At 45.9% G+C, this 20,226-nt stretch overlaps 1 protein-coding gene across 6 annotated transcripts in view; it reads left to right on the top strand.

The window, feature by feature from the left end:
* The window catches only part of sox5 (SRY-box transcription factor 5), a 223,638-nt gene that overhangs the window by 150,242 nt on the left and 53,170 nt on the right, over positions 1-20,226 (top strand). For all 6 annotated transcript variants that reach the window (XM_070991612.1, XM_070991610.1, XM_070991609.1 and 3 more), the window contains one exon: positions 4,071-4,293. In XM_070991612.1, the coding sequence (XP_070847713.1) occupies positions 4,071-4,293 (223 nt within the window). The remainder of the gene's footprint in view (positions 1-4,070; positions 4,294-20,226) is intronic.

Here is a 20,226-nt window from a genome sequence, read left to right as displayed (position 1 = left end):
AAATATTGATCTATGTGGTACATACATTTTTTTTTTTTGAAGTTTCCATGGAAAAGCTCGGCCTTATTGTTGGAACAGGAGGATAAAAGTAGTGTATGTGTGTTTGCTTGCTTGTCCCTGCCTGAGGGATCTGGAAGTCAAAACTGACAGTGTCTGTGTTTAGCCATGGCATGTAAAGGGATTTGCTGCACGCATGTGTGTGTGCGTGCATATATGTGTGTGTGTTTGGCAGTGTGTCGGAGGTGTGTTAAGTGTATGTCGCGGAGATTGGCAGCTCTGGTGTAGAGCTAAGTCTTACCCCCCTGCAGGAGAGATCAGTGACATTCTCATGGTGTGTATTTGTGTGTATTTTAGTTGAGCAGCTGTTTCCAGTTCTTCCTACTGCCACATTGTCCATGCCTTGATCCACAGCGACGCGCCAAGCATCCAATATTGTTTTTCACACATACACCTTGCGCAGCCCGAGACATGTCAGGCTATGGTAGAGAGAGGGGAGGGAGAAAGAGAGAGAGGGTTGCTTCTGTCGGGCAACAGAGAGGGAGGATGGGAGGAAGACGAAGAAGAAATCAAAAAAAGAACATGAACAGCGGCATCTGTGCTGGCTGTAGAAAAAAAAAATAGCATTTGGATTTTTTTTTTTCCCTCTTTTTCTGGCAAGAGTTACGTGTTTTTAAACCAACCTCCCCTCACAGATGAGCTTAAGAAGACAAAAGTTGTTTAATTCGGTTCCATTGCAGAGGCAGTAAAAGGATAAAGAGAGTGAGGCGCAATTTTTACTTTGTTCCAGTCATTTTGGAAGAGAATTGACATCTGCAAACTAAAGGCAGAACCGCCCACACTGCCAGCCTGCCACATCCAGTGCATATAAATACATGTATGCAGGCACTCGCACATTAACACACACACACACACACACCTACAGGCTATTTGCACTCACAGTGTCACACATATGCGCGCAGAAATGGCAAAAACCTGCTCACACACATGCGCGACGAGGAGAGGAGGGCATGAACGTTTACAGTATCCACAATTTCTGGTTGTACTTCGGAATAAATGTATGTTGATGAGAAAAGTTTTGCGAGCTGCGTTATTGCGGGAACACGTCGCCGTACGCGCGTCAGCCTCCTGACGCCGGTTTACAATAAGGAATCTGCCTTGTGTCTCGTCTTTTTTGATCCCTCTGTCTTGGACTTTTGCGAAATCGCCAGGGTAAGAAATGTCAGCAGGGCACATGGATTATATGCTGCGAGATTGATGGGGGGGAAAAAATCCTAAGCCATTTAAGTTGCCTTCGGGATAAGGCTGTCTGTCTGACACACATAAATAATGTCATGGGCCCTAATTTACCAGGTCTTTGAAGAAGCCACAGCTCCCCGCTAATTCCCTTTGATTGGGAAATGACCTTCATTGTTGGACGCAGTGAGATGACATCTCCCTGGCAGATTTTCGACAGTGCAAGGAGATCCGACAACCCCGACTGCCCCCCCCCCCACCCCCCGACTCCACCCCCAACCCCCACCCCATCTCTTCTCCCATATTCTTGTTCTGTTTGTTTTGTTTGCGCGACATCTTTCTCGAAAAGAAAGAGTGCGGCTGTTTTAAGTAGGCGCTGGATTAGATAAATGGGATGTGACAGGTGTGACCGCTGCCTTCAAGATGCATGCCTTCCCCTCTCTCTCTCTCCCTCTCTCTCTCTCTTTCTCCACATATCTCTGTCAACTCTCTCTCTCTCTTTGATTTCCTCTAATAACATCGTCGCTCTCTCTTTCGCCTTTCGCTCTGTCCATCTTTCTTTGACTTCTACCCACTTGCACTCCTTCTCTTCCTCTTGTCTCCTTACATTTGCATGCCGCGCCACCACTGATGCAACTCGTAATCACAAAGCCGCTCATTTCAAGTCTAAATTTCCCTAATCTGAAGAACAGGAGAGGGTGAAGGAGGAAATGAAGCGACAAAGAGAGACGGGAGCGGGTCGAACCATCGCTTGGTCCGGTGGTGAGGCGAGAAGAGTTAAGTCTTTCAGTGCTTGAAGATCACAAGACACTTTCCCAGCGCAGCACAGCCCACAGCCAGCATGTTAGAAGCCTCATCACTCCATCATCCGCTGTATACAGTATACGACTGTTAAAGCCATATCATTGCCGTCAAGCTGTCCCCTGTTACAATGCAGCCACAAGAACGCCGAGGAGAGAATTAGTGAATTATTGAGCGTGCTCACTTATTCAGAGTGTGGAAACACACAGAGCCAGAGCGAGTCAGTGAAGTGTAGAAAACAGCAAGTGATAATGGTCTGCTGTACCTCTCAGACAGCGTCAGGCCACTGACAATGAAAGCATCGTCTCTGCCTGGACTTATTCTCTCCATAGAGCACAGAGGAACGATTCGAGACTTTGTCTTGAGTTGTCCTCTTCTGCTCAAATGAATGCTTTCATAATAAGACGCCTAAAGGAGAGAAAAGGGTAGAATCTGCCGTCACGTGGGGCCTAGCTGACTTCATCATGGACTGTGATCTCAGTATTAAGTTCCACTTCCACCAACAGCCTGCGAGTTAATGATTATAAAACTATCTCCAACTTAATACACCATAATGTCATTAATACCGCTGGAATGTCCCTCTGTCTGTCCCTCTGTATCTGGCCGTCTCCCACACATGCACACCCACACACAGACAAACAGAGGTACTGGGTATGTGTGCCATTGCCCCAGGTGGCATGCTCCATATTGTAGCGGGATTAGCCAAAGATTAACCCTGTGGGCCATTGACCCTCCTGTCTCCAAAGGGCCAAGCTGACAGACTGGCAGCCTGATTGACTGACTGATTCATTGTAATTAAAGAATGCAACACGTACGTCAACACACCCGTGCGTGCATGCCGGAGGACACTGTATGCGTCCACGTGGCTGTCGATGCATTTAGAGCGTGCATGCAGTACGTACGCTCATCCGTCCGTGTAAGTGCGGCAAAGAGATGTTCTCCGTCGAAGCTGACACCGTCCTCCTTCTCAGTGTCACTCTTAATTGGGCTTAGCTGGCATTAAGTCTATCATGCGGGCTAGCCAAACAAACACTGGTTTTATTGGGTCAAAGATTAAGATGCTACAAGTTGCTTACCATTCAGTTGCTGTCGGGAGGTTTTTTCCTACTGTTTATTCACCCGACTTTACCAAACTTATCATATAAAAGAAACTTAAAGGTCCCCTCTGGACAAGTTTTAAGGAAGTTCAAACATCCAAGAGAGCAATAGGCTAAATACACTTTTTAGTGGAGGGGGGGCTTTAATAGACCAAAACAAAATCAATTGTGTGAAAGTTTTTTTGATTTCTGAAGGTCGTTATACTTGTCATGTTAAAGACAGTAAAGTTTAGACACCAGACAGTGGGATAATTATTCATCATGACAGCTTGGCAAAAGGCACAGAGCCTTACAGTGAGCTGTATATATTATATTTTGTAGCTGCCATGCTGATTGTTGTTTTTTCAGTCCTTTCATGAATTTATGGAAATGATTTGACACCGCTCCAAAGCTTTGTGTTTTGAAAAGGAATCCACTTTTTTTTTGTGATTTGACGGAGTTGCATCCTCAGCATTAATTGTCAGGAATCTTTGGACAAAAGTAGCGCAGCGCTGAAACTTGCTTGGGATTCGGTACAGTAGTGTTGGACATCCCTCAAAGCCAAGCTGTTGAAGGCTTTGTAATGAAGAGTTAGCGTGACTCTGAGAGTGCGCGGAGTCTTTTGCTGTTGTTTCATGTGCTCGTTCTGTCAAGTACCTCCAAGTCAGTCAAATGCAGATTCCAGAGGATGTGAGAGAGAGAGAAGAAGAAGAAGAAGTATGCCCTAACTTGAGATAACTGGCCAGGGATGACAGTTGGTTGCATTGAGCTATGAGAAGGGGAGATGGAGAGAATAAAGAGAGCAAGGGAAGGAGAGATGGATGGAGATAATGAGTGGGTCTCTGCCAGCTCCTCCCCCACCTCCTCCTCGCTTCTTTACTCCCACAGTTTGCTTATTTGTGTCTTGAATTTGAGGTAATTTTTAAATCTAATAATTTTCCCTCTCCCCCTTCCCTCCAGGAGCAGGACGGCACTAAGGGGAGCTCTCTGAGCCCTTACCCCCAGCACAATGCTACCTCACCGGGCAAAGAGGAGGGCGGCGGCGGCGGCCGGCCTTGCAGTGACGGGGGCTCGGCCACGGGTACCTTGGGGACCCCCGAGAGACGCAAGGGCAGCCTGGCAGACGTGGTGGACACACTGAAGCAACGCAAGATGGAGGAGCTGATCAAGAACGAGCCAGAAGGTCAGTGATGAAAGGGGACGCTTGTGTGGCCAGATGTGTGATCTGCAACTCCCCACCATCTCTCTGGCGCCGCGCCGGCCTTTTATCACACTCTGTTGTCCTCTCTCTCTTCTTCTGTCTTTCTGTCTTGCTTTCTCTACAGCTTTATCAGCCCCTCTCTCTCTCTCTCTCCCTCTGTTATTAACCCATACACATTCAGATGAGAAGCGAGCCTTTGTTTTTCCAGCACGCAGACAGACAGCATCAGCTGTTTGGGCCTATTGTCCACCATGCTTTGCATATTTATCACAACCTGACAAATAAGATGTGTGTGTGTGTGTGTGTCGTGCTTGTTCGAGTGTGTGGAAAGCCTCCAGGCATACTTGGATATCTTAACAACAAATGTTTCTCGGCTTTTATTTCAAAGGAGGGACACCCAGATTAAAATTTCTTTCAGCTGAGGGTTAAATACAACTTATCACCTTTACTGCTACCTTTGCAAGTTTTGGCATGATGCTCTCTCCGCCCTCAGATAAAGATTTCAAGCACTGCTGAAGAGACATAACCAGATTTTTGCCAAAGGCTACATAGCTTAGCTCGATTAGGCCCCACATTTCTTTGTCAAGTTTAGCCTTGGGCTAACAGTTGGAGTCAAGAGATAAAATTAGCCCGTGGCCAACTCTAATTTCTATTGGGCAGATAAATGGGGGCTTAAGTCACTATGAAATGCATGTCATGGTGATAATGTGATAAGGAGATTACCAACAGGTGTCCATCTGATGGGATCATATAATAACATTGTGCTTTATTGGTGAAGATGTCTTTCATGTGGTACACTGGGAGGTCAGTTTCAACAGGTACCTGAAGCTGGTAGGGATTCACCATCTTGCCTAAGGGCGCTTAAGCAGAGCAGATCAGAGGTCTTCAGGGGTCCACAATGTTGGATCCAATCCATTAAGTATCCATGGTAAACCTACATCAACCCAACCTGCATAAAAAGCCTTTTTTTTTTTTTTTTTAAAGTGACCTGAGCACAGTGGGACCCGACCCAAATAGACCTTGGGGTAATTGGACCCAATCCAAAATGCGACCAAGCTGAACAGTTAATAGAGAGACGGCATCAACACTGGCAGCAGGCTTCAATTAACACGTAACAGGATGATAACAGTGTCCTATGAGTCAATAAAGTCATTGAAACTAATTCCAAAAACAATCTGTTCATATGCTTCAAAGATGGATTTGTAGAAATAATTCCTGTTTCCACTTCCTGCCCCAACAATTACACATTCTGTATGAAGACATATCATAATTGTTTAACCAGTTTAATGCTTGCGATTGAAATTCCAGTTCATGCAATAGCATGCGTTTTGATACAGGTCGCTGATTTCATAGAATACTTTTTCCTCTGATGTACAGCTGTTCCTGCTTCATGTCACGGTCGTGAAACACGGGAGATTTTTTTTTTTTTTTTTCCTGCTTCGCTATTTACTGTAACTTAAACTGTACATCCACTGCCATGTTCACAATTTTAAGTCCATTTGGATCCACTTTAGTATCAGACACATTAACACACAGATCCGACCCCTGTGGCAATAAAACAAGACCCTCTCTGACCCGATTAGACTTAATTGGCACCAGGTCCAGTTCAGGTCCCAGGTCGGGTCTTGTTTCCTCAGAGCGCAGTGGACCTGTGAAGACCTTTCAAAGCAGATGCATGCTCTAACAACCACTAGATCTTCTTCTACCCACCCATATTTTCCTTTTAGCTTCTAAATCCACCACTGCTGTGTGCTAAGATTTCTTTTCAAACATCTCTGAATGCAGTGTGCTGCCCCGTGCCCCAAAGTTGAAAGAGCAGTGCAGCAGTGCAGTGTGTATTTGTCTTTTAAGTGTAGGTGTTCATGTGTCCGCGTGTGTTTGTGTTCAACAGGCTTTCATTTCAAGCTGCGATGTGCTAACCTTATTTTCCAAGCCTTTCTGTAAGGTTTTCAAAGCGGCCGAGACTGCTGGTCAGCTCTCGCCGCCTGGTTGTTTTTATTCCAGTCAATAGAGAGGCCTGTTGTGGCACATTTAACACACACACACACACACACACACACACACACACACACACACACACACACACACAAAAAGAGAGAAAGAAAAAAAAAACTGGGCTGTTTTTTGAGCTGAGCTGTAATTGAGGTGTGTTTTGGGTTGTTCGCTGCTTCACTAGACCTCATGAACTGGCTGCAGAGGGAAAAAAAACAACAATAATGGATCTTTATGAGTCAGCCAGCGCAGAGAGGTAGGAAGAGACAGGGAGAGGGTAAGACAGAAGGAGGAAGAGCAGCAGAGAGGAGTGAAGGAGAGAAAGAGCCATGTCTTCACAGACCCCATTAGCAGAGTGCCACGGTGGTGCGGCATCCAAACCAACCCGGAGCATTATCTGCCCTACGTTTAAATGAAACGCGCGAACAAAAGGCCCCAGCGCCTCCAGACCCATCACACACACACGCACATGCACACACACAAACCCAGGCCAAGCAAGAGAGAATGGAAGAAAGAGTAAAGGAAGAAAAGGGATGCTGAGAAAAGATGAAGAGAGGCAGAGGCTTTTGAGGGGGGGGGGATGAGGGGCGGTATTGAGCGCGAGATAGAAATCCCTTTTCTGTGCCCGGCTAGCTATTGTTTGGCTGTGTGGCTCACAAAGGCCATTAGCAGCAAACAGCAGGTTGGGATGAAAATTTAATGAAGGCTTTAATCATTATGAAAGGCCTGGAATATTACTGCTCTCTCTGTCCCTCTCCCTCTCCCTCTCTTCTCCCTTACACACACGCTCACACACTGCTTCCAGCTGGATCAATGACACACACACACACACACACACACACACACACACACACACACACACACACACACACACACACACACACATTTAGAGTATAGGAACATTAACACCAGGAGGGATGTGAACAAGGGGCCAAAGACATGAAATGGGTCAGAAAACGATAAACATCTCGATTCAGAATGAGAAGCTCGACTTAACGAAGGCACGCTCTGAGCGAGACATCACACACACACAGACAGTCGCACACGCACGCACACACATATGGCTTAAGTTTGGAAGATATAGTTTGGTGTCTGTGGCTAGTGTTGCTCTACTTAGGCTAGATGAATGGAGAGTGGTAGATACTAGGTCAGTGTGTGTATGTGTGTGTGCGCTGTTTAAGCCGTTGGGAACATGTATACTTGTGTATGTGTATTTGCATATGTATTTGTGACAGAATGTGCACGTGTGTGTGTGTTTTATAAGGAGGATTGCATTTGGCTGCATTCTTGCAAGGTGTGTGTGTTGGCCTCTAATAAATGACTAGCCATGTTGTCCCCCATGGCCTGGCCCAACCATGCTCCACCGCTCTCCTGCTCTCTCCATTCATCTCCTGTCTTACTCCACCGGCCACCTGCTACCCTGGAGATACACACTCACTCTCACACACGCCTGCTACATATATGTGCAGATGCGCACACAAACCGCACAGCCGTCTCCTGTAATGATTTCTTCAGGAGCGACAGGGAGGAAGAGCCAAGATAAGAATGCCATGACACTGCCTTGAGTGTATGCGTGTATGCGTGCGTGTGTGCATGCGTGCGTGTGTCTTGGAGAGGCGGCCGGGTGAGATGCTCGTGCTGGAGTGTGTGTGTGTGTCATTACGTGGAATAATGAGAGCAGAGCGCGGAACATCGCGGGAGGCGCGGGGTCGAGAGGAGAGACGGTGCTAAACCCCAAGAGAGATGGCTGCACAAGTGCACACACACCTGTATCAATGAAAACGCACGCGCGCACACACACACACACACACACACACACACACACACACACACCTTGACAGCTCCCTTGGACTTGCCATTTAACCCCCTGCGAACCCTGTGCCACAGAGCAAAGCCTGGTAATAATCTATTAGCCCAGCAGTGTGAAAACAGACATGCACAGGATGGATGGATGGATGGATGGATGGATAGATAGATAGATAGATAGATAGATAGATAGATAGATAGATAGATAGATAGATAGATAGATAGATAGATAGATAGATAGATAGATAGATAGATAGATAGATAGATAGATAGATAGATAAGACACTGCAAAATGAAAGAGAAGAAAAATGAGGGGAATTAAAAGGAGGGGAAACATCACTAAATGGGGCACAGATGTTCCTCTTGGCCCCTGGAGTGGTGCCTCCTCTGCCCTGGACTTTCACCAGACACTCAGCCTCATTCCTCCTCTCCTCTCCTTTTGCTCCTTCCCTCGCTCTATGGCAGCTTCGACTGTAAGTGGCTCACATTAAGTGCCAGCTGAGCTCCATCGCTGGACCCGTCTGTTGACCCTCTGCTACCCAGCTACAGCTACCCGTCGCTGGGGCTCCGTGGCCTCTGGGACTTTTTATGTTGTCCCTCCTTCCAGCATAACCACTGCTGTACACGGGATTCAACGCAGAGTAAACCTTTAGAATGACGCGAGCCGTGGAGGGCAGCGTGCAGAGAGAAAACGCCTTTAAATTGCATTTTTTTTTTTACAAATGAAGTTCTTCTTATTTCAATACAGCAGCCAAATCCATCAGTATCACTCGGTTTTCACTTCACACTTCACTTCCTGTGAGTAAAAAAAATAACTATGATAGAAATTTGTATTGATTCAGCAGCAGCTCAAGATGCATTAATGTCAGCGTGGCTTCCTTCTTTAATGCCTGATTTTAACAGTGGCTATGTCCTACCCTAAAACAGGAGACCAGAAAAACAGAACAAATTGCCCACTTTCTTGTAAAGTGACATTCAGTTTGACAAAATGATTGCTGTTGATATAAGACGTAACGCAGCGCTGTAAACAACTTTGCACTGCGCTCGATTGTGTGGCTGTGACGGTCACTCGCCTCTCCTGGCAGTGATGTCGTCTGGGTCAACAAATGGCAACATTCTTGTTGTTTTTCTGAGCCAGGGTGCAGCTCTGGGGTCAGACCCTGGCCTTTCTACTTTACGGCCTTGATCTGGACACACGTGTGGGGAAACAAGAGACACACTCATGCGCACACATACACACACTCGTGCACTGTGTGCAGGTTTACAACCGTGCCGGCAACCTCAAGGTCAACCAGAATGGTGTTTTTATGGCTGAGTGTACTCGCTGCTTCAAGGCACTGGTTTCCATACTGAAAATGCCAACTCAATGACAGATGTCACACAGCGCACACACACACACACACACACACACATACATGCTCACACATGCACGCACAGCACTTCATCTATTTTCAAGGCAGGGAGGGAATCCAGGGCTTGCTTTTAGAGAGCACTGAGGCATTTTATAGGACAGCACTTAAGCAAGGCCATTGTGCCACACAAGCACACAGTGGCCGGAGCTCCCTCACGCCTCCGTACACTCCAATGGGTGACAATGGGAAGGGCGGATACATTCTGCCAAGACGAAGGAAAGAGAGAAAGAAAGGGAGTGGAAAAAAGAGCTGGAGAAGTGGAGGGATCGAGGCAGTCTCTCGTTCATCCGTCCATCAGTCCACCCCCTCCTTCACTTTGCTTAATCCCTCCTCTGCTCCGCTATCTGGGGGGTTTTGTCAAGCACACACACAGATGCACACACACTCTAAACATCAACAATGGCATATACAAGCCTTGCAAGTCATCACATGGACCTGCGACCAGATCCCTAAGGGGAATTTGTGGACTTTCAGCATATAGAATATAAGCATATATACACGCAGACACACACATACAGCAGAGGGTTCACACCCTCAGCGTGGGAGCGGGCGACTGTCTTTATGTGATTTCCACCCTTTGTCGGTAATTAGTTAGTTGTATAAATTAACGTGAAGTGCAGCAGGACTCTCCCAGCACATTCTTCTCGCGCTGGGAAAAAGAAGGCGACTGAAACGAAACAGAAGGCGAGGTTGAAAGAAAGAATTGTTGTTTTTTTGGGGGGGGGGTTCTTTTTTTTCAGTTCACTACAAACGGAAAGAGAAAGTTCAGGCGAGTGAGGAAAAGCAAGTCCTGTCCTGTTAGCCAATTAAAAACCCCTAAATAAAGAGAAATTGACATTGCGCTTATGAGACTAACTCTGACTTGAACCTCTTTCTAAGGAAATTTGAACTCCCTGTGTTGTTTTTTCATGCTACGCCTCCTCTCCGGTGAAATTCAGACATTTTCTGCTCGGAGAGATCACAACATTGAGAAAGCAACGGCATCCTTTTGCACAAATAAAACTCACTTTGAAGCATGGCGGAGAGCTCACGCTTCAAGTTGCTTATCTATGAAAACCAGTTCCTTTTTTATTTATGATTCTCTCCAATTATCCAAGTGTCATTGTGTCACTTCGCCGTCGTTTGCAGTAGATGGGAGAAAAATCATCACGGACATGGCTCGCAATTCAAATCGAGTCAATTCGGGGCTTTTTTTTTTTCTTTTTTCCCTTTGTGGCATGAGAAACAGGCAACGTCATGGGGCGAACCTGAGGCCTATTGTGGGGCCGGCCATTGTTGGCTCGATGAAAGGCGCATTCAAGTCACTTTTCTTATTGAATTGTTTTGCGTCTGCTTTTCAACGTGACATTCTCTTCCCAGCCTTGCACGAGACAATCAGTGGGGATGAAACTCCTTTCTACCATTCTTCCCAGTCCAGATGAGCGATATTAAGGAGATGAATAGTGTATGTGTGTGTGTGTGTTTGGGGGAAAAGTAGTGCCCCAGCTTTTGTCCAATACAGGAGCATAAAGGGGCTTATAGAGAGGAGAGAGGGTCCTGTGGTTTTCCTGATGGTGTGTGTGTGTCTGTGTGTGTTATTGGCCTCCCGGCGTGGCATTAAGTTAAGGACAAAGGCGTGAGGTTCATGAATCAGCCAGGGCTTCCATAGCTTAGTTATTGTGACCTACCCACACTTTGACTGTCCTACAGAACGCTGCGTGTATGCGCCTGTGTGTGTTGGTACCTGGTGATGAGGCAGGTGGCGGGGGGGTGGGGGGTGGGGGGGCTGTGTCTGTGCATTTCCTGTGTGGCATCATATGAATATGTTTGGGTGTGTCTAAGTGTGTGTTTGTGTGAGTCAGACTGTCACACATAAAGGCCTTTCTGTCACTGACTCCCAAATATTAGACAGGCCCCAGTGTTTTGGCACCCTCCCCATTCACTTCCATTCAGCACCATGTCCCATGACCAAATCAGTGGAATCCATGATTTATCTATTCAGCTTGCTCATAAACCCGCTTCATTTGCACGCCCTGTTGTTTTTTCTTCCTTTTCTGTGATTTTCCTTTCTCGGTCTTTTTTCCCATTCCCATGGAGAGACAGAGGAATGTTTTTATGCTGCAAAATGGCTGCAAGATGAATGACTTTGTGTAAAGTGCACCGACTTTCATTTGTCCCTCAATTACGTTATCAAAAGGATATGAAATGCAGCTGAGAAATCTGAAAACTTTTCACTGAGGCACTTAAGCAACAAAAACACTCTGAGAAACACTGTGGAAAAAGGAATTACTGCTTGGAGTTCAACCAGTTTTCAAAAGGCCAGATGACGGCACCCTCAAACAGTTTCACTTTGTAAGAAGAATCCTTTGCAGTTAGCAGATAAGTTCATCGATCTTCCATTAAGTAGTTTACTGACATACCAGCAGTTACTTTGTGAGTAGGTGGATGTTGCATTTTGAAATTAAATGCTTGATTTTTCATCTTGACATTGTGCCATAGCAAGATATAAAAACCTATCGCTTTGCTGCAAGCTTTCCAGACATTTCTATTAGCATGCAAATGTTACAGTGAGTGCGCACGAAGCCATTTCTAAGTTAACTTTGAATAAAGGACGAAATTGGTGGAAGTTACTCGTGACTTTTAATAACACTGATCTTTTTCTTAGCTCCTCGTTGCAGGGTCAATAAGAACAATTGGTAGTGCTCGGTTTTTACGGGTCCATAATTTTCTTATACTTCTGGAGGAAGTCTCGCAGAGAACTATGTAATTTGATCCTAATCATGGGAAAATCGAGACAAAGTTCTAAAACAGTCATTTTAGTCAGAGTTTAGTGAGCTGTGTTGAGCAGCTTTTGAAGCATTTGTTAGTTTCCAGTGGAGAAAATGTGTCAAACCTCATCCATTATTCATTGACATTTGAAACATTATTCCTTAAACACGCTGAAATGTATGCTTGCCTGTGGACACATTTCACATTTTCGCACGTTAGGCTGACCTTCTGTGGACCGGCTTAAACACTTTTTAAGTTAGTTAGTTTCCATGAATCAGTACTCAAAGAGGAAGCAGAAAGCGATACAGACAATAGAGCTTCAAAGATGGTTTTTGAATTAGTAAAATCTAAGCAAATCAACCGGGCTGATAAAACTGACACCAGGCACAGCAAGATAATCGCATTCGAGCTAATTCCTTGGCACTTCAGATCAAAGTGAGATTGACTTTTCCTATTGTGATGCATATGTGCATGTACAGTACATATATTGTGGATGCATGCATTTGTTTATGTGCTCCACACTGTAGGTGCGCAACTACACTTTGATGGCAGCATGTAAACTTCCTGTAGGCTATAATGTACTTTAAATAGACTTAAAGTAAAATCTATGTTAGAGCTTATTAGCTGTGACTGTTTTTGCAAAAGAGTCAGTGTGTGTACATACAGTATATACTGTGCTTATGTAGTATACGCGTAGGCAAGTCAGCACAGTATATGCCTTAAATGCCACATACTGTATATGTGATAGAAACTGCACCCCATTTCCCCCTGTGTAATCCATGTAGGCTTGTGGACAATCTGCTTAGCACAATTTTACATCTCAGCTCCAACTCTCATGTGAAAGCGTCAGAGCTGTAGTCCCCTGTCACCCATGTCAGCAGTGTCCAGTGCAGGATTTAAGGCCTGACGTGGATGTAAGGGGGTTTTAACAGCCTGAGTGGAGGCGTGGGACTTGTGTGTATCACTGCATAGCTCTCTGTACATGACAACTGCAATAAAAACATGCATGTACAATATGTCGCCCCACTCATGATGATGAACGCACCAGCCTGCCTGACCTGGCTAAGGAGCCACAGCTACCCATGGTGCACCAGGGATAGCGAATGGACGCGTGCCAGCGGTCCACGTAATCACCCACCCACGGGCCACCCATACTGTTTCCGCTTCCTCTTGCATGACAGATATCAAGGTGGTGCACACACTGTTGTGTAGCTTTAGCGCTACAGTCACTCAGAGCGCAACAAGTCAGTCAGCTAGTTACTCAGTCACTCCGTCTTTCAATATGTCGGCCAGTCAGCTCGCAAAGGAGCCCGTCCTACAGAGCCCCAGCGAGCTTGCCAAGACGTCAGCCACTCAGTTTCTCCGTCTTCTAGCTACTCAGACATGAATTCAGTCAGCTAGAGAGCCAGTCACTCAGCCGCTCACTCAGCCAGTCACTGTGTCAGTCTTTGAAGCCATGGGGTCTATATTAATTAACCCTTGGCTGCCTGGTCAGAGGGCGGCTCCCGCAGATGAAGTGGCTGTGTCTGTGTTGTCAGCCTCAGGGGTCACGACCCTGAGCCCACATCGCAGCCTGGCCTTATATGAGCCAGATGTTGGGAGACAAGCATCCCCCGTCAGCCCCTCTCCCCCCCAATCCCGCTGCATTCTTTTCCTTCGCTGCTGCTTGGCCAGCAGAGCGGCCATCACCAGCCACTCATGTCAGAGCTCTGACTCTGCTCCTCTGGATGGATCGCTGCTGTACTTCTCTGTCCGCCCTCCCCCATCCCTCCTCTCTCCAGCCGTCGTTCTCTCTCTCTCCCTGTGGGATCTCTCTATCCATCCATTCACCTCTCCCCTCCCTTCCCTCTGTTTTCACCCCTCCCTCCTCGTTTGGCCCACTGCCCCTTTCCGCTTCGCTCAGGGGAAAGAGTGCCGTGTGTGTGTTGCCTGGCAGTGTGCCCGCTCTCATCGTTCTCCCTCCCCTCCTTCACTCCTACCTCATCCTTCCCTCCTCTTTCTTTCCTCCCTCTCATCCCATGCTTTCCATCCTTGCCCTATCCTCACTTCCCTCCATACTTCCCCTCCTACCTCCCTTTGTCACCGTCGCTCTCTCCACCTGCTTCTAATCACTCCCCCTCCATCTCTTTCACTCCCTGCCTCCATTCATACTTTGCTCTCCGTCTCCCCCTCCCTCCCCCCTCCCTCCCTCGTCTCCTCCTCGGCTGGGCTCAGGAGCAGTGAACAGGTGTTGTCTCCTTTTGATTTGGGTGCGTTCGGATTAATGCTGTCAGCTCAGCTGTTAAAACAACTGCCACCGCCAGATGCCAGTCAGTTTGGGGCTGGAGCTGTCACCTACACACACGCACACACATTCAAACATCCAAACATACGCACACTCAGACGCAAGCGCGCACACACAGGGTGACGTGCACATGTGCACACACACGCAAACATGGGGCCCCTTGGCTCATTGTAATACCGACAAAGCAAATCAGCTGCTGTACGCCAGTCTTGTCTGTAACCAGGTGTGTGTTTCTGTAGCCTTTCCAAAACATCACAGTCAGTGGCTATAAAGGGGGCATTATGACATGATACTACAGTAATCGTTAATATATGGTCAGAGTTGCTATACACTCACTTAGACAACTAGAGTCCATATTTAAAGGGGCCAAATGAAGGATGCTATTTAGTTGCTTAATGGGCAATGTAGGATCCATTTTTTTCACGCTCTACTAGGGTCAGGATATCTCTTGACTCTTCTCTTTTATTGTTTTATTCAAATATTGTGGAAATCACAATTCATAGACCCTGAAGTTAAGTTCAAAATCACTGACATTTGATGAATATACCAAAATTTAGCATGAACTCATCTTTTTACCCTTCCAGAGCAACTTAGTGACCTAAATACTGAGCATACAGTATACACTGCAGGTCAAAAGGATAATGACCTTCTTGTACCACAAATTCATTTACAGCCTCATTTGTTAAAAATCTGTTTTTCCTACAATAATTAACTGCTTCCCTCATTGAGGTACAATAAAAACTAGGTTCTTATTGATTTTCTGTGTAATAGACAATGATGGATTTGCTTCTGTATTCAGTGAGCAATCCCTCAATAAGCCTTGTTTATATTAGCCTGGTCTGTAACCGAGTTTGCTGTCGCTGAAAGCCTCCATTCCTGAACAACACATGATTTCTACCCTTGCACCTTCACCCTCTGCTCTTCCCTCTGCTCCGACACACTCACTCGTTCCTTTCTGTCCTCCAGAGCATCCATCCTGCCCTGTCTGTAGTCAGCGCACACACAGACGTGCATACACACCTATCACCTGCTTCATTTTAAAGTGTTCCCATAAAACTTCAACCTTCCAGATCTGTGTGTGTGTGTGTTTGTGTGTCTGCATGCGTCACCATTATTTTGGCACAGACTCCCTTCCTACGCTCGCAGCCCTTTTCCGCCCGACCGTTTTCTTAAATTTAGAATGCAAATGCCTGTTGTTGAAATTTGTGAGTAAAATGATGATTAACTATGAATATCAATGATCTACGGTGTGTAAGTGGTGTGTAACAGCGCTATTTAAGGCTGCTTCAGATGTGGGTGGAGTTGCAGGCTTCCTGTCTGTGTGTGTGTCAGATGGTGGGTAGTGGGCTTCGCAGTGGTGATGATGCTGTCTGGCTTCATTTTATACACTAAGACATTCATAGACATGAAGCATCGGGGGAAACATTCCATTCTATCTTTATCTCTATCCCTCTTGGTCACCCCCCCCCAAATTGAACTAATGTACTCATATTTGTTTGCAAGCTTCACACTAGACAGTCTTGTGATGCTGGATCAAGGAGCCATCCACACTAAGACACTGGACACTTGTTTTGTTAAGTCATGTCGGTTTGTCTGACACACTCTTACACCCAAAAAAGCACACACCCAACTCACTCTCGAACATAGAGCCCTCTGTCTAGCCCCCCACCCGGTGTCAGCTTACTATGTGAAAACACAGGCGGGTGCAGGCCACCAGCCGAACTAAATTTCGCCCCAGTTAACTGCAGATCACGCCCTCCTCGTCCGTTTTTTTTTTTTTTTTTTTTGATTTGTTCGATTACGCTAACGAGGTTACGGCCAAGGTTATCCGACCTCACTGTAGTCTCCAGTCTCTTCTGAGCCAGACGTTGTTAAGACAATTAGCCCACTCAGACAGTCATGGATGTCTTGTCGGAGGAATGGTGGGAGGAAGAGGAGGAGGAGGAGGAGGAGGAGGAGAGGGGGGTCAAAGAGAGACAGGACCGTACAGGAAGAAAAGAAGTAGTGATGCATGGAACTGTGCCTGAGTGGAGCTGAAATCCAAAAAATGTCTGATATTTATCTACTACGTCGACATACATGTAACTGAATTGACACAGTTAACTTGCTCTGATAAAGATACGAATGATCAGATTAACACCGGACTGATTTAAAAAATAAACACAATGTATTAATAGAAAAGCTGAGCATGATTTGATAAACCTTGTGAGCATTTATCTTTTAATTAGTGTTTTAGTAGAAATGAAAATCTAATTTAGACTTAGAACATACTGAATTAGAATGTGCTGACTGCACTTTTGGGCTGTTTTGAGCTCCACTTGGCACCTCTCCACTCAGTTAAAGCCATTTTGATCTCGAATCTGTATGACTAACGGGTAAGTGGGCACGTAACAGCATTTTTCAAAGCGTTTATATACTCTACACGACTGCTGGCCACTAAATGACAAATGTTGGGGAACTCACAAGAGACAGAAATTTAAGCAGCAACAGCCGAGATCCTGACTCCTCAGTCCTAAAAACACTTATCCTACATGTCCCATAATGCACCTCAGTAGCATCTCAAGTCCAGGCCGAAGTAACCCTGACAACCCTGACTGATCACTATCACATCATAGGGGCTACTTTTTCAAACTTTCCCTGTTTACACAGTGTGTGTTATTCCTTGTGACAGGTAATCTGAATTTAAGGTGGAAAATGGGTGAAATGCCCCTTTAAGCCTGCCTTTATCGGGTAGTGGTTCAATTCTATTGATAAAATAGGCATTTTAGAGCAAAAGTTTAATTCATTGTCACTGCAGTATGTTCTTTCACCATCATTTAATTTCTTCCCTTCCTATTTGTTGGCCACAGATGGCTAAATGATCTAATGTGACCTAACCAGCAGCATCAGCCGTTATTGACGAGGGAAATCTCGTTAACCAATCAAACTTTTTTTTTTGTCTTTGCCTGAAAGCAATGTGATCTCGCCAGGAAAATAGGGGAGTAGAAAAAGATTTACAGCGGGAGACGTCGACTTGCGCAAATAATTGGAGCACAATGGCTCGCAAGGATCCAACAGGTCACGCACACAAACACACACATGCTAGTCAGCAGAGCATTCCAGTGCTGTTTGGACTGTTGTTGCCATTGGTCTAATGGTTCTCACATGTCTGTCGCACTATCTTTGAGCAGCACACAGGACAATGTGGGCTATTCTAAAGACTTTACAACACGCTCTGTCTCAGGCCGATCAACGCACAGATGGAACAAACATTCACACATAGAGAAGAAGGACAAAAAGAGACAGAGACGGATATCAAGACTCAAACAGACGCATAAACAGAGGGAGAAGTGTGTGCGTGTGTGTCTGTTTGTGCTTGTCAACAGCGTCCGCGTTAACTGGAATAGGCGGGTCCCGCCTCCGCCGTCCGGCGAAGCAAAGCCACTCTAAAGCCAAGCCAACTGTCAATCAAACAGCCAACATGGGGCCAAAACTATGATAGCATCAGAAATAACAGTCTTTACCCATCAGTCTCACATGCACAAACACACACACACACACACACACACACACACACACACACACACACACACACACACACACACACACACACACACAGACAAGCAGAGGGGAGGTTAAAGTCACAGCTCAGCCTTGTTTGAATAGGCTTCCAACATGCAAAGCAACATTACTGTGTCAGGAGTGTCTTGCTGTTCTGTCTGTCTCTCTGTCATCGCTTTGACAGGCAGACGAAAAATGTCACGACTCACGAGAGAAGACGCTGCACTCTGTGTGTGCGCGCGCGCGCGCTCTCCGTGTGTGCTTCGCGTAGTTAATGCGCGGGTCCGTTCCCCTCCTGTACGCAGCAGACCCGATGTACAATGTCTTCTTTTGTTGTCACGTTAAAGTGATGCAATAAAGCTGTGCAGTGACAAGGACGGCCCGGGGGCTGCTGCGGTGACAGAGACATCGAGCGTGTGCGCGTGCGTGTGCACGACTGTGTGTGTCTGGAGTGGAGACAAGAGCACTGAAGAGGGGTTATTGCCACGAGACAGATTGCAAGTGTCATTTTCCATTACTGCAGCCCGAGCCGCTGTGTACGACACACATACGCACACACAGTTACACACCGATACACATGCCTTGGCCTACTTCAGCAGGATGCTTTTGACAGGGGAGATGTGCATGCATTAAGAGAGCGCCGGCCCTGATTGTTTAACCCTCTCCTCACTCTGACATCAGGTTAAGAAAGCAGAATTTGCAGACGCGCTTTTTTTGGTGGGGTTTTGTTCGGCTCGTCCGATTGGTTGATTCTCTGGCCGTTGATTAAATCAGAGTTTTCCATGGAAGTTTAGATTTCAAGAGTCTGCAAATTACATTTGGATCTGCGTGTAACTTTGAAATTGTTGCTGAAAACCTAATTTAAGTGATTTTCATGGTTTGGCTGGTAGATTACATCATGAATCTGTATTGGCTGAGAAATCTCTTTGACCTCTTTGGCTTGTGAAACGGTCGCAAAACATATCAGATAATGTAAAAAAAAAGCGATGACTCCTCCTACTTTTTTGCATTCTCTTCCAGTTTGCATGCAGGAGATACAAGGTTTTCCCCTGACAGCAACAGCTGCATACAATATGCTTCAGAACAGCTTTTCAAAGGATCCTCAGTGCATACATTGAGTTTTAAATTCAGCGTGACCCATTGTCGCATGTGAACCTCTGTTATCTATTCAAAAGTCCCGCATGAGGCTCTGTTTGTTAACCAGGCAATTAGCAGCAGTATTTGGTGGTTATCAGTACCACAGTTGACACTTGGTCTCTTCAGCCTGTAAAGTATGAGGCAGTAAAATGAAAATGGGATCAGTGTTTGGTCCCATAGCTTGTCCCTAATAAGGTGCAGTGGCAGCGGCTATCAGGGGCCAAGCTGAATTAGTCCACAGCGGATTCAAATGTCTAGATGCTATCAAACACCATTTAATGATAATGGAGGTCACAGAGGCAATTGGGAAAATGGTGTGTGTGTGTGTGTGTGTGTGTGTGTGTGTGTGCGTGTGCGTGTGTGTGTGTGTGTGTGAAAAGAACATTTCTCTGTCTCCCGCAAAAGCACAGCATTAAGATAGCATCGCTAATTCCTCCAGCTCGGCACAAAAACAACATGCAGAGGAGGGGAGAGAGAGAAAGAAAGGGAAAAAAAAAACGAGCAAAATGCAAACAACAAGGAAACTTTTCCTGCGACTTTCTCGAATGTCGCTCCAGATTTTGCCCTTCATCGTTCTTTCACAATGTCGCGCCCTCTCCGCTGCTATTTCTGACTGCCAGTGTGTGGATCTGGCTCGCTGAGATTTCATGCCAGTGTAAAAATTGGCTGAGGGTTTGGTTCAAATCAAATTGGACATAAGCACCCACAACACCATCTGTTAGGGAAAGGCAGTGGAGTGAAGGGCAGAACTCTGTATTCAGATAAATGGATTTTCAATTTATTAAATTGTTGACTGACACCCTTGTAAATTTTCGCTTTATGTGCTGTGGCCTATTCTTAGAACGTCACATTTAATGGAAACATGTTGCTATACGTCCACACAACCTCTAATATTAGACCGAAAAAAAGATCTGACTACATCTGTTGTTTTGTGTGAGTTTAAGTCCTTTTTATATTTTTCCTCACATTTACAAGAGAGGGAAAAAAAAAGCTAAT

This window comes from Chaetodon trifascialis, chromosome 22 (genome assembly GCF_039877785.1).
Source record: "Chaetodon trifascialis isolate fChaTrf1 chromosome 22, fChaTrf1.hap1, whole genome shotgun sequence".
Classification (NCBI taxonomy): domain Eukaryota; kingdom Metazoa; phylum Chordata; class Actinopteri; order Chaetodontiformes; family Chaetodontidae; genus Chaetodon; species Chaetodon trifascialis.
The sequence above is the reverse complement of the archived record's forward strand: the minus strand, read 5'-3'. Positions and strand labels throughout refer to the sequence as shown.